At 41.9% G+C, this 15009-nt stretch overlaps 1 protein-coding gene across 1 annotated transcript in view; it reads left to right on the top strand.

Annotated features, from left to right (window-relative positions):
• Window positions 1-1937: 1937 nt before the first annotated feature.
• Window positions 1938-15009, top strand: part of gabra2a (gamma-aminobutyric acid type A receptor subunit alpha2a) — a 48913-nt gene continuing 35841 nt past the window's right edge. The window contains exons 1-3 of the mRNA XM_035609561.2: window positions 1938-2048; window positions 2294-2370; window positions 11569-11681. Coding sequence (XP_035465454.1) covers window positions 2303-2370; window positions 11569-11681 — 181 coding nt within the window. The 5' untranslated portion in view covers window positions 1938-2048; window positions 2294-2302. The remainder of the gene's footprint in view (window positions 2049-2293; window positions 2371-11568; window positions 11682-15009) is intronic.

The following is a 15009-nucleotide window of genomic DNA, read 5'->3' as shown; positions in this document are numbered from 1 at the left end:
TGCCAGTGTAGTTGTGCGCCTAGATGTTCTGTGTGTTGTAGGTTTTCAGTTTGAGACAATGAAGTATAATATGCACCGCGTTTCAGTGGGCCTAAAAACAGGCAGCCGTCTTATTTGATAATGTTTGTCAAAGGTGTATATTTCAACAAGTCCTCCAACTCATACGACAAACTATGCTGTATGTGCTCCAATACGACCAAATCGCTGTTTCCTAAATTAGCGTCTCCATGGATTTTTTTCAATGTATGGTTGATGAGCTTGTAAATGTAAGGGTGAGGCATCAGAGAATCAGCTTGATTACTTTACAGTATATGAGTAAATCCATTGAAATTCACATACTTGATGGACTTACCAGGTCTACAGTATGTCTACCGCTGACCTCTAGTGCCGTGTACATAAAGACAGCTAAACGTCTGTGGTTTTTAATACCTGTTCTAACAGTTTCAGCTGCTTGAAAAATTACTTATGTGGTTATTTCTTGGTGGAGGACAGTCTCGTTAATTTCTATTGACTGAATTACACACAACCTACAGATAGCTGGGCCTTTTGGGGCCCCTGAGGGTCTGCAGCCCGGGATCACTTCCCTGCTTTTTCTATGTTAAAGGTGACATATTATGCAAAAATCACTTTTTCAGTGTTTGTGCACATACATGTATCTGCGGTGCCTGCCAGCCCACAAACTGTGAAAAAAAGACCATCCTGTCACTTTGTTGTGAGCTCGTTAAACTGTACAGCCTGGCTCTAAACAACTGGTTCAGATTTGTCTCCCACTGTGATGTCACAGCCGGAATCTTTTGCGGTAGCCACGACTGCAATCTGAGAATCTCCACTTTTCTGGTGAGGGGGGGGTGAAATTTCCTACACATTTTGAAATCGGTTGACCAATCAAAACAGACTGGGCCAACTGACCAATCAGAGCAGACTATGGGTTTATCGGGAGGAGGGGCTAAATGAAATCCAGGCGTTTTAGACAGAGTGTGGAAAGAGGAGCTGCAATTGACAGTATGAGAACACTGATGCCTTTTCTCAACATTAGAGCATGTAAACCTTTTCAAGTGGTAACCCAAATTAAAAGTTTTGAACCTGAATATGAGCATAATATATCACCTTTAATATTTAAAATCTCGTATATCTTAATATAGAACCTTTAAATTACAGTCGGTTAGGGCTGGGATGTCACATCCACGTAACTGATGGTGACCTGTCCAGGGTGTCGCCCAATGTCAGTTGGGGGGCTAATGATTAAATGATTGGGTAAAATGTTGAACTATTAATGAGATAACATGCAAGTTTTGAACAGGCACAGCATTAGTTTACTGTAATGGTGAAACTGAGACAGGCAAAAAAAATTTGATAAACACAAATGACAAACTGTGAGAAACAAAATGTGACAATTGCTCATCAAAGCATAGTCAGTGTGGTTTTAAGTAATCATGTTTCTTTGCATCTCACCATTGCAGTGCTTTGTCATATTTCTGAATTGTGGTCAGTTTTGGGTGGCAGTTTATGTTGGTTGGTTTACATTTTGAGCCCATACAAAGCTTTTTAAGCCTTTGGGAAACTGAAACAATGTCATGTCCCCAATGCATAAAATGATCTAAAGCCTGCCAGCGCAAACAATAGCCTGACAGTTCCATAAGGAACCAAGTCGACATTTATTGAAATAGCATTATCAGGAACAGTAAGAGCACCCATTTGTGTCATTCCCCTGGCTTTTATGCAACTTGTGTGGTTTCAATTCGTCGTGAGCAGTCGTGCGCTCAAATGAATATCTCATCATCAGGAAATGAAACGCATCCCTCCGCCGGTAGGGATGCGTTTCATTTGTCAGTGTGAGGTGCAAGAGCGCAGCTTTCTGCACAGTCTGCTCTCAGGTTAGTCTGTGGTTCAGTTGCGGGGACCCTGTTGGAGGAGTTAACATAATGGACGGACAGTGACTCCCTTTCTCTGGAATAAACCACTTCTCGCATTTTTTTGTTCGTGTCCACTGTGTCGTGTCTCCGTCCAGTCTCTCTTGGCGACCCCCGGGGACACCTGTCGCGTCTCAGGTAGGGTCAAGTCACACTTAATTGGACACATTTTTACAAAACAAAAGGCTGTGCAAGAAGCTCAGTTTTCAGGCTTCATGCAATCTCAGATTAACTTAATGAACAGGTCGCCAGTGTGAAGAGGCTCAACCAGTGGGATCTTTATGGAGTCGGGTTTTCTGTGTGGGCTCCATTCAATTGCTACAGCTGTAATGTGCCGTGTGCCACTCCGAGCGCTCTGAACGCGTTCCCGGTCTTGTTCGCAGGCATCAGCAATGAGAGGACGATGGAGCTCCCACTCCACATCTGTACTGGTTTTTTTGATCGTACTGTGGCAGACAAGGTAAGCTGTATTTTTTTTATCAGTCAGACGAACAGATGAAATAATATCGCTCCGACGGTCACACGGACCGGGCGCACAAAGGCAGTGGCACGACTCTGTGGCTTCTCTGTTCACCGGCTGTTAAACGGGGTGTTTTCTAAGCCAGTGGTAATAAGATACTAAAGGTACACTGCTACTACAATAATGGACCTTGTAAACATGACAATATATTAGCACACAACCTTTCTTAATGGGTGCTGTATACACCCGAACTCCAGCGTGAACGCGCAACGCCAGACCTCGTCGACAAATTTAACATTTTAATGATTGTTTGCCTATCAGAAACATATTACAGTGAACTCAATATTATCTTTAGTTTCTTAAGTTTTGATATGATGTTTTGATATATTCGGCTCTGTCAACAATTTACAAAGCATCAGTTCATTTATACACACTTTAGAATTTGACACCATCGCGGTATTGGATTAAATAGATTGTTGGGTTAACATGTGAATGGAAAGTGGAATTCCTAATCCATTCATGTTAACGTTATAGTGTGATCATTTCTAAATGAAAAAGATTCCGTTTGTCAAACAGAAAACATGCCTAACATTCTATGGGAATTGGTTATCCAGGTTATTTATTACATTAACAAAAAAGAGTAAAAACTTTTGGTCGTTTTTTCTCCACTGTGGAAATTATCTGCATCCAGTGCATCACATATATTAACAGATTCATAAATGTGTTACTCTGCAATTTCTCAAGATTAAATTGTTAAAGAAAATCTGCAGAAACACATAAAAACATGGAGGCTATATTGTGACATTTAGGTTATTACTTTACAATTACATTTTGCTCATCAGGGTTTAATCTGTGTTCCATCCGTTTCAGAATAAATCAAGCAACGTTTTGAAATTAATTATCCCATTATCCATTTAACTTTTTTATTAATTTAATTATTCATTAATGGTTTACTATGCCACTTGATTATTCCTACATCATAGGTCAAAAGTATGTGATTTAGTGTTGCAGTTCCATTAAGGGGTGCTCAGGGGTTTGCACTGTTGCCTCGGAGCTTAAGATTGGAACCCAGTGGCACCCCAGCGGCTGGCGTCATCCGTTGGTTGGTGGCATACCGTTTTGAAGCCTTGAGTCAGGAATTTTCAACCGGAAGTGACCATATTTGGAAAAGAGGATGGGATCAAACTGACAAACCGTGGACTCAACAACTTCCTCTGCCATTAATGCTGACTGCTTCAACTGTGCCAGGCTCCTAGCAGAGCAGAGCACAGTGAAGTTGCTGCTAACAAAAGTAGGTTCTGTACTTTAAGGTAAACTGCACAGCTTCGTATTAAAGTACTCTTAGAATCTAATTGTAGACATGTCCACATTTGGCAAATATTACATATAATAAATAACCTTTTAATGTAATTTTTAGTGAAATTTCTGTCTAATTTCAACTGTGTGTAACCACTTACAGTTAAACGTACCAACATTGTGTTGCTAACTATTAGCTGTGACAAATTTTGTTGTTGGGTTAAAAATTATTTACCATCATGAAACAATACTGTAGAGGTTTTTAATGTGCTGCTTGTTCCTGAGAGCCAGCAGATCAGCAGTAGTTAATTTGAAACCTCTAGAGCACAAGTACAGATTCATGTGTATTCTGCCGGTCAAATGACTGAAGTATTGTTTAGTGCTATGTGAGTGTTAATATTAAGTTTGTGTATGTGTTTGTAGGCTATTTGTTGCAACTGTTGTTAATTTCGTTGTTGAAGTAAAGTAACATATGAAGTTTAATAACTAAGTCCGGGAACAGGGACCGCGCCTCAAACGCACCTCATTTCTGCACGGAAAGTACTTAAATTCTCTTGTTCCGTTTCCTCCCTCTTTGACTCAGTTCTCACATGACTAGTGACACAGTGGCAAAACAAACTAACCTTTGGACAAGCATGGACAACAAACTCCACCTTAACCCTTCAGACAGCATCTATTTGATGATGATCCAGGAGCTCCCCCATCTCTGTTGTCCACAGTCCTGGAAGCCCATGGCATTCATACTCCCACATCTCAAATGTTGTCGGTCCGTCACATCCGAGCAGCAGAGGAAAATCCTGTCTCCCCGTCTCGCTCTAGGACCCGGCACGACAGACAAAGCAACTGCGACACGGGCTCGATTCGGCAACAATCCAGCCGTTCCTCGCCGCTAAATATTCCCGGAAGTGCTGTTGGAGAGGCATGGTGGACCAATATCCTCCCCGCGATGTCCAGCCTTCCACTGCAGCCCTTCTCATGGGCCAGGTTGTATCAGATCCTCCTCAAACCTACTACGGAGTGGGATGTGTTTAAGGACGACAATTTAAACACACACGGACTCTGTGATTTGCTACATCGGCAAATGCATTGATGACGTCGTGCCGTGGATTACTGTACGGACATTCCCGAATCAGAAGCCCTGTGTTAATGGAGAAGTCCGAGCCAAACTTAAGGTACGGACTGCCGCCTTCAACTCAGGTGATTTGGAGGAGTACAGTAAGTCCAGGTATGCGCTCCGGAGAGCTATTAACAGTGGTAAGAGACAATAAGAGACAATACAGAGACAGAGTGGAGACTAACTTCCAGGGCTCCAACTCAAGACACGTGGACCGGACTAAGAACAATAACAGACTGTAAATGGACAATGAGCGTGACTGAGGAAGTGTCTCCATCTCTTCCAGATGATCTTAACATCTTTTTTGCATGTTTTGAGAGCTACTCCCCGGCTGAGGAAGTAAAGAAGGACCAGGACCCCTGCCCACTAGTAATAACTAGGGCAGATGTGTGCAAATCCTTCGAAAGGATTAATCCACACAAGGCCCCTGGACCTGATGGCATCCCTGGCCGAGCTCTCAGGGTGTGTGCAGATCAGCTGGCAGGTGTGTTTACAGATATTTTCAACACGTCACTGCTCCAGTCTGTTGTCCCCACATGTCTCAAAAAGTCCACCATCGTCCCCATCCCCAAGAAATCAAAAACATCCTGCCTTAACGACTACTGCCCAGTAGCACTCACCTCCATCTTCATTAAGTGCTTTGAGCGGTTAGTCAAATCATTCATCACCTCCTCCCTCCCTGATTCACTGGACCCCCTGCAATTTGCATACAGGGCAAACAGGTCCACAGACGATGCCATTGCCCTCACCCTCCACACTGCCCTCTCCCACCTGGATCAGAGGGACACATATGTCAGAATGCTGTTCAATGACTACAGTTCGGATTCAACACCATTGTGCCCTTCAAGCTAGCCGTGAAGCTCAGGGACCTCGGGCTCAACACCGCCCTCTGTGACTCGATCCTGAGCTTCCTGACAGGCAGACTCTAGCCAGTGCGGATAGGAAACATCACATCATCCACCCTGACTCTCAACACCGGCGCACCCCAGGGCTGCGTGCTCAGCCCTCTCCTCTACTCCCTGTTCACCCATGACTGCATGGCCACACAGAGCTCCAACACCATCGCAAAGTTTGCTGACAACACAACCGTTATCGGCCTGATCACAGACGGCGACGAGGCGGCATACAGAGAGGAGGTCAGAATCCTGACATCTTGGTGCCAGGACAACAACCTCCATCTCCACGTCAGCAAAACGAAGGAGCCGTCTGTGGACTACAGGAAGCGAAAGGGAATAGGACACACCCCCATCACCATCAACGGAACGACAGTAGAGAGAGTCAGCAGCTTCACGTTCCTTGGGGTCCACATCAGCGAGGACCTGAGCTGGACTCACCACACCAACGCCATCACAAAGTCGGCAAGACAGCGGCCCTTTTTCCCTCCGCAGGCTGAGGAGGTTCAACATGGACTCCAGGATACTCTGCAACTTCTACAGGTGCACCATAGAGAGTATCCTGACTGGCTGCATCACCACCTGGTACGGCAGTTGCTCCGCCCTCAACCGTAAGACTTAACAGAGGGTGGTGAAAACTGCCCAGCACATCACCAGGATGGAGCTGCCATCCATGGAGGACCTCTACACTCAGCGGTGCAGGAAGAAGACTGACAGGATTATTAAAGACCCTCATCACCCCAGCAACACACTGTTCCAGCTGCTGCCGTCTGGTAGACGCTACCGCAGCATCCGGTCTCGCACCACTAGACTCAGGGACAGTTTCATCCCACAGGCCATGAGACTGTTGAACTCCTGAGCTACTTAGCTAACCACTATGAAACTTTCTAACAGTCGACATCTGTTTAAAAATGCCTGTTTACAATTCACACCTGTTTATGCTGCATCTATTTATTTATTTATACATATTCACTCAACTCTTTACATCTGTACATATTATTCATAAATATTCTTATTTTACATTTTTATATTCCATGTACAGTATTATATTTCATTCACATTTATTACTATATTTTTACTTCATTCTACTTATTCCATGTACAGTATTATATTTCATTTACATTTAATTTATTCTACATCTTACTTTATATTCATGTTACACCTGTCTTACTACTTTGTGGTTTATTTAGGTCTCAGCTCTCTTTTCTTGTATTCTCCTATATTTTTCATTTTATATTTTTTTCTTTTAAATTGCACTGTTGAAGGAGCCTGAGACAAAAGAATTTCATTGCCAACGACTGCTTCTGTTATTGTTGTGCATATGACAAAATAAACCATCTTGAGATCTTGAAACCCTCCCCCCCTCACACCAGCCTCTTCCCGATTTCGTTTTTCCTCAGTCACAAACCTCCCGAGCAAATGCGTCCCTCCATCCCAGCATCCTTTCCTCTTCTCTTTCCGCCCTTCCTAACCCTTCTGATGCAGCCACGCCGGCTCCCACCACCTATTCTACAGCCATTCCATACACTAAGGCTGCCCCTACAGCCCTCAGCAGTTCAACAAGCTATTATCCTCCATCTCCCACTCTACCTTCTTTTCCCCCTCCCTTATCCCCCTCACCTACCCCCTCCCCATATCCCAAATGTTGTTGATACCTCTTATCCTTCACTCAACGCAGTTATCGTCAATCCAGCTCCACCCATAGCCTATCCTAGCTTCCCCACGTATCTTCCTCAGCAACACCTCCTGTGTGCCCAGTCGCCCCAGCCAGACCATCCCCCATCTCATCCTCAATCAGACAACTGATCCTCGGCGGTAATTACATTGACCTTGCCCTTCTAATAAACCCATCTGCATATCCACATCCCCAGGGAACTGCAAACCATTTTTGGACCCATAGAACTGAAACAAACACTCCCTTCCCTCTCAAAAGAACTTACATTGGTCAAATTCGCCTTATCCTTCTACCTGTATAGAGACATCACCTGCGCCACCTTCCCCGATCTCAGGTCAGAACTGGATAATTATTTGTCCCGCATCCTCGACATGGCCTTGCGATTCGGGGGCAACGGTTTCTACACGTACCACTTCACTTCCCAAGCAGCAAGACGCATACAGCAGTTCAATCAAGGTACATTCTGGGGAAACCTTGACCCCGAACTATACTGCCAGGTCTTCGCAGCCCCAACCGCCGTAAGTTGCAACCAGTGCATCGCTCCATTCCACCCAGCTTCAGTATACACCCTCACAACTCCCCTTCCTCGCACGTCACCTCCATACACCAGAACCCCAGCCGTTTCAGTTAGCACAAACCCCGCAGCACCCCTCCATACATTACCCCCAAACCTTCGATGGGATGTGGGTCCATTCTAGGCCCGCTTCCCAAAAGGTTAGACAAAAGAGGAAGACCAGTCCTCTACCAGGGCGGGAGGATGGTCTGCAAGAATTTTAACAACATTCTTTGCAGTATCTCGACCTGCCGCTTCTTACACAACTGCTCCTTCTGCTGGGTGCCCACGTCAGGTCTACCTGCTACTCAGGAAAAAAGAGAGCCATTATAGAACTTTCAGTGCCCCATGGTTCCCCCTTCCAAGCATTAATAGCCTCATCCCCAGCCCAGACTTCTCCATGCAATACACAACCATAGACCATGCCACCATCCTCATTTATCTCGCAGGCCAAGGAGCCTGGCGATCCAAAGCAGACATCACCAGCGCCTTCAAGGTCCTCCCCATTCACCCTGATTACTGGCATCTTTCCGGCATCCTCCGGAAGGGCGCAAACTACTTCACTGTGTGCTTGACTTTCAAGTACAAGAGCAGCCCAAAAATCGACTCCCTGTTCGAAGCTCTATGCTGGATGCTAACCAACAACCACAAACTCCTCACCACGCTTACAGCAGTATTCGAAGAACTCGGTGTTCCTCTCTCTACGGAAAAGACAGTAGGACCCAGCACACCTAGAATTTCTCGGGATCAACCTTGACTCATCCTCCCTCCGAGCATCCCTGGTCAACAATAAATTCAGCAGATCGCTCTCTTAATTTCTAACTTCTTCCTGGCCCATAGCTGCACAAAAAAGCATTTCACTGCTAGGCCACCTCAACTACACCATCCGAGTCATCCTCCAAGGTTGTTCCTTCCTGTCACACCTCACCATCGCAGCCTCAGTTCCATCCCTCCATAACCACGTCTCGCTCGACAGCGCCTGCAAGATGGAGCTCAAACTATGGCATCAGTTCCTCTCCTAGAACGGCATTCATTTGACCCCTCGTAATTTTATCCCTTGACCTTTCATCCCGTTCCCCACCCCCTTCCTTTTCTCTTGTACATCATCTCAATATTCGTACGCCTAAATAAACATTGTTATTCCTAACTGAGAGGTTTAGTCCTTATTAGTGAAGTTTGTATGGTGGGAACCACCATGTCATGTGCACCCACACTGTACATAAGAATTAGTCACATTTATATTGCTATTTGATGTAAAATGGGGCAACAAACATTTTCTACAACTTATCAAAGAAAAAGATTACTGAGGAGCTCATCTAATAAGAGGGCTGCGTCTTCTGCCTTTGTCTTTATGGCCCAAAATATGATGAATTGTTCAATATTACAATGCTTTTCTCATGCAGCGATGCTCTTGATCCCTGTGCATAGCTGCATCCAGGGGAGGCAAATAGAGCTACAGACATCATGGGGAACAGCCTAGGTGTTGTTTGTATTCAAATCTACTTATAAGGGTGGTCTGAAGTGGAAGAGGCTTATCCCCTTCTTCAACCAGCCCCTTCAAGGAAGAGCAGTACGAGATGTCTCATCCACTGCACCAGGAATGATCTGGAGCACATCTCTTGTGTTGCACTGGAGCCTCCTAGTTTTTATTTTGCACACTTGTCCAGTGACAGTGGTAAGGTATATTGGATACTACATTATTATGTCCATCCATTTATTACATTTTTTTCAGTGTTGTCTGTGGGTATTTAATTGTTGGCATGTCCAAATCTTTGCATACACAGCATAACATATTGTTGTTAATAATACATTGAGTACAGATTTTGTTGGTGTTTGGCTGCAGGACAACTGACAAGTGTAATGATCATAGCACATGTTTGATATTTATTTTCCTGTAAAACACAGAGTTATTCAACATCTATCTTAGTTTTTATTAAAAAAGAAAAGTCATATTCTAGAGAAGTATTGAAATCATAATAACATTACACATGGGGCCTAATGCTTTCTCTTCATATTCAGCTACCTTTGCCTTTCATCATCACCTAAAGGAAATTTAAACTACCAGAAACTGAGCAATAATAATACTTTTCTTAGCAGCAAAAAACGAAATGCTGCTGCATAGCTGAAATATTAAATACATAACAATTATAAAACAACTTCAGTTCGTTTACATTGAAATAGCTTCATACTTTTCTTTCACTAAGTTACTTCGTTACCTTCAGGATATACACGTGGATAAAACAACAATAACATTATGATTGGGCCTCACATATTTTTACAGTCACCTCCGTGCCGAGCCACACACTGAAATCATCCACGAAATGCTAATGCTAGCACCGGAGATACACTCAACAAAACAACATGCAAATGATGTCTTAGAATACTGATACTGTCTACGATACTAGCCAAAAGACTTATCTGACCTTCAGGGATTATGTCGACCCATTCTTAGATGTTTTATGCCACATTTTACGTACTTATAGAGCAGTAAGGAACAGACATGGATTTAATGTGTTATCAACTCGATCACCATATTTATTCTGCCACGATCATGGTCAATGCGGCCTTAACTTGGGAGTTTCCCTACTATACCACAGTGACACATGCTGTCACAAAAAGGTAACAACATTCAAATAAAATGTATTAAAGAAAGAAGACTTAATCCTAAAGTAGTTGTTGATTTTGTAAGTGTTTAGATTTATAAAATTAAAAAAAATTTAAATAAAGGGGTGTCAGTTTTCATTCAACTTTCAATAGATGCCATTTTCCCATCCTTTACATTAACACTGCCAGAGTCACAGGTTACCAGCCTGGTGGGGCCAGGTAATGTTAGCATAGAAAGCCAAGCCATCAGCTAATGGTAGTTCTTGCTTGGTTAACAAGTTATGTATGTGATTTGCATTAGGTGTGATATTAGTTGTGATGCTAATTGTCTCCAGTTCTCTGGCCAAAACACCTAGGAAAACACACACCATCTTTCAGGATGCTTTGCACAAATGTTACTTGATGCTAAAACTGCATGAAGTGCATTAGTATAAGAAAATAAACATTTACTTACCCAAAAACTGGATATCAGATATCTTCAGGGTCATTAGTACAACTAACTGAAGAAAACAACTATAGTGAACAGAAAAGGTATTAAAACGTGCTCTTGAAAATTCATCGTAAAAAGTTATCATAACAACTTCATAAAAACACGTGCATGCGACACTAGTTAACTGGTAAATGACCCTCCGGACCTGCATGGTCCAAACATCTTGTCAATCAATCCAGACCAGGCATGTCAATCAAACCAGACATGGCTCCAACATACCTCTTTTTGCTAACGTCATCATAATGACCAGTAGAAAAAGAAAAACAAAGAAAATAAATATATATATATACATATATATATATATATATATATATATATATATATATATATATATATATATATTATATATATATATATTTATTTATTTATTTATTTTTTTTACATTTTTATATTGACTGAGTATTTAAGAGGTAAGAGAAAAAGTTGATTAGTTTTAAGATTGATATTACTGGTGATTATAAAGATGTGCCTTTACCTGTAATTCTTGGTAAGTCATCTAAGTCTATTTTTGCAGCCGATGAAGAGCTCTCTTTTTTTCTTTTTCTGTATGTATGTCACACATTTCTCTTTTAGGTCAAAAGCAGATTCCAATTCAACACGTAACTCCAAAGACATCACAACCTTCACTAAGATCCTGGACAGTCTGCTGGATGGATATGACAACAGGCTGAGACCTGGCCTTGGAGGTAAGACAGGGAAGATTATACACAGACTTGTGTATGTGCATCCTCTCCTTACAACTGCACCTTGTAAAGTTTGGGGATGCATGAGAAAAAAATTATTATCATTCCCTAGTACAAGTCCTAAAACATACCTACATTTCTCACAATGCAAGTTGTTAAAATCTTTCATCACACACATTACACAAACTCCTCACCTGCAGCTTGTAAATCAGGCTCTCTGTTATAAATCTGATGTACCTACGACTACGGACATAATGCAGATGACATCACTCTTATGTCAAAATGTATTTTCTCCGACTAGACAAAGCTTTTGAGAGCCTCACCGGACGACAAGATAAGTTATTTGAATTTAAGGCATGTATGTTTAGTAGAGCTCCATTGAAGAATGATAGTTGATGGAGGTGAACTTAAAAAATAAAAAAAAGTTTTGTAGGTGTGAAAAAATGTAGGCAAAGACATTTTAAGTTGCACATCAAAGGTGACATATTAAGCAAAAATCACTTTTTCAGTGTTTTTGCACATAAATCTATGTATCTGTGGAGCCTGCCAGCCCATAAATTGTGAAAAAAGCCAACCCTGCCGTTTTTTGGTGAGCTGGCTAAACCCCTACAGCCTGGCTCTGAACAACAGGTTCAGATTTCTCTCCCATTATGTCAAAGTTGGACTCTTTTGGGGTAACCCTGCCTGCAATCTAGAAATCTCCACTTTTCTGGTGAAGGGGCATGACATTTCCTACACGTTTGACCAATCACAACAGACTAAGCCAGCTGGCCAATCAGAGCAGACTAGAGTTGATCTTGAGGAGGGGAATTCAAGGCGTTTAAGACAGAGGGTGAAAAGAAGAGCTGCAGGAATGGGCAGTATGAGAAAACTGATGCCTTTTCTGAACATTAGAGCATTTTCAAGTGGTAACCCAAATTAAAAGTATGAACCTGAATATGAGCATAATATGTCACCTCTAAAAGTTAGTGACAAAATGTGCCCCGAGGCAATGGCTTAATTCTGAGGCAGACTATGTAGCCTCAGTCTGCGTCTGTGAGTTACTTACTTACTTAATGCTTCTCATAGATGATGGAAAAAAATAAGTATTTGTTGGGTTTTAGCAGTTTACAGGACCCAAAAAAAGGCATCAGACAGGGTCGGTAAGTGCAAAACACTTAAAAAACATTTAATCTAAAAGACTGGCTTAAAATCTCTGTTGGAAGATCATCAGGCAGGCAGCTGAAATAAACTCAGACGATCCAAAACTCAAACTCAGAAAAAGCAGGCAGAAACCCAGGAACTGGGACAACGAGCTTAACCAAGCAAGAGCAAGAACAAAACAGACAAACTGACTACGAAGACTGAGGAGCACAGGCACTAAATACTAATACTAATACTAATTTTGTAAAAAAAAAAAAAATGTTGTAAATGTTTGAGCACTGAGGTCATGGTTAGTGATGGTGTTTTACTGGACTACATTATATAAAGAGGTGTCCCACTCGTGCATGTATATGTAAAAGATGAAAATTAGAAAAACACCTATCAACATAGGCCTATTATAGTCCAGTACAACCTCACCTTTAACCGTAACCTTGGCAAAAATCCTATAACTAAAATTCACACATTTCAGGCAAAGCTAGCAAAAGCAGAACATTACTACTTTGTAAGGGAGAATCAAATCCAACCTAATAAAGTGCCCCCTAAGTATACCTGGTGCTGTTAACAACAGAGGTATATGGTGGACTAGGGAAACCGCTTGAGAGGTTATAGTGGCTGTATGATTTATAGTTCACTTACATACTGAGCCTCATTACACAAATACACCAGTTCTGGATTGGCAGAAACTGAGAACCTGTAATCAGATCAATAAAGACTTTGTGTTGGACATGAACCGAGTTGTTCAAATTTACAACATTCTTTCAAAGTGACCTATAAATTAAAGCTGGGGCTTCGCAAGACGGCTGCCTTTTCGCTCATGATGACTCAGTGAAAATATCAAAATTTGCTGATGACAGTGGTTTCAGGCCTCGTGTCAAAATCAGATGAATCAACATATATGAGGGACATGTCCAACGTTGTCGGTGTAGAGATCATAACATTCAGCTTCACATTTGGAAAACTAAAAAGACGATCAACGGTTTGGGGAGATGTAACGGATTGTAAACCACTTCTTGAGCTGTTGGGAAACCAGTTGAAAAAATGGCAATAAATGTCTCTGCAGTAAAATCTCTGCAGACCTTAGATGGGAAAGCAGTATTCTCAATGAAACTTGAACAAAAGAAGTTTGAGTCTCATTAAAGCAAAAAGCATCCTCTATGTATTAATCCCCTTCTGCATGTATTGTTTATGACAGGTGATCAATGAAGGACCTGAAGAGCTTAGTCTAGAAACTAGTGTTTTACCTGAATACATTGGATATTTGGATATGTACAGATAATGTAACGTGAGATGTTACAAAAATGATTCAAACTGGCAGGAATATTCATCATAGTGAAATATGGCCCACTCAAAAATTAAGAGCTGAGGTCAAGGGCCGAATCAAAAATATTTAAAAATATTTGTCAATAGTTAATTTAACTAAACAACTTAATGATTTCCTCTCATTGCATACACAATCTCATTTTTAAAAAGAAAAACATGCTGTAGGGCACCATGAAATATTATAGCCTGTGTACTATCAATAGCTTCCTCGTTTTTTCAATATAGATTCTTGTTTTTTATTTTGTTATTGTAATTATTGGTTCTTTGTTCAATGGGGGGGAATTTAGTGAAACATCATAAATGTTTCTTTTATGCTGATAGTGTACTATAAGTTTAATATGTTTGTTGTTCAACATGACCCCTGACTGCACATACACTGAACAAAATTATAAACGCAACACTTTTGTTTTTGCCCCCGTTTTTCATGAGCTGAACTCAAAGATCTAAGACTTTTTCTACGTACACAAAAGGCTTATTTCTCTCAAATATTGTTCACAAATCTGTCTAAATCAGTGTTAGTGAGCACTTTTCCTTTGCCGAGATAATCCATCCACCTCACAGGTGTGGCATATCAAGATGCTGATTAGACAGATTATTGCACAGGTGTGCCTTAGGCTGGCCACAATAAAAGGCCACTCTGAAATGTGCAGTTTTATCACACAGCACAATGCCACAGCTGTCGCAAGTTGAGGGAGCATGCAATTGGCATTCTGACTGCAGGAATGTTCACCGGAGCTGTTGCCCGTGAATTGAATGTTCATTTCTCTACCATGAGCCGTCTCCAAAGGCGTTTCAGAGAATTTGGCAGTACATTCAACCGGCCTCACAACCGCAGACCACGTGTAACCACACCAGCCCAGGACCTCCA

The sequence above is a fragment of the Scophthalmus maximus genome, chromosome 15, assembly GCF_022379125.1.
Source record: "Scophthalmus maximus strain ysfricsl-2021 chromosome 15, ASM2237912v1, whole genome shotgun sequence".
NCBI classification, from domain to species: domain Eukaryota; kingdom Metazoa; phylum Chordata; class Actinopteri; order Pleuronectiformes; family Scophthalmidae; genus Scophthalmus; species Scophthalmus maximus.
The sequence above is the reverse complement of the archived record's forward strand: the minus strand, read 5'-3'. Positions and strand labels throughout refer to the sequence as shown.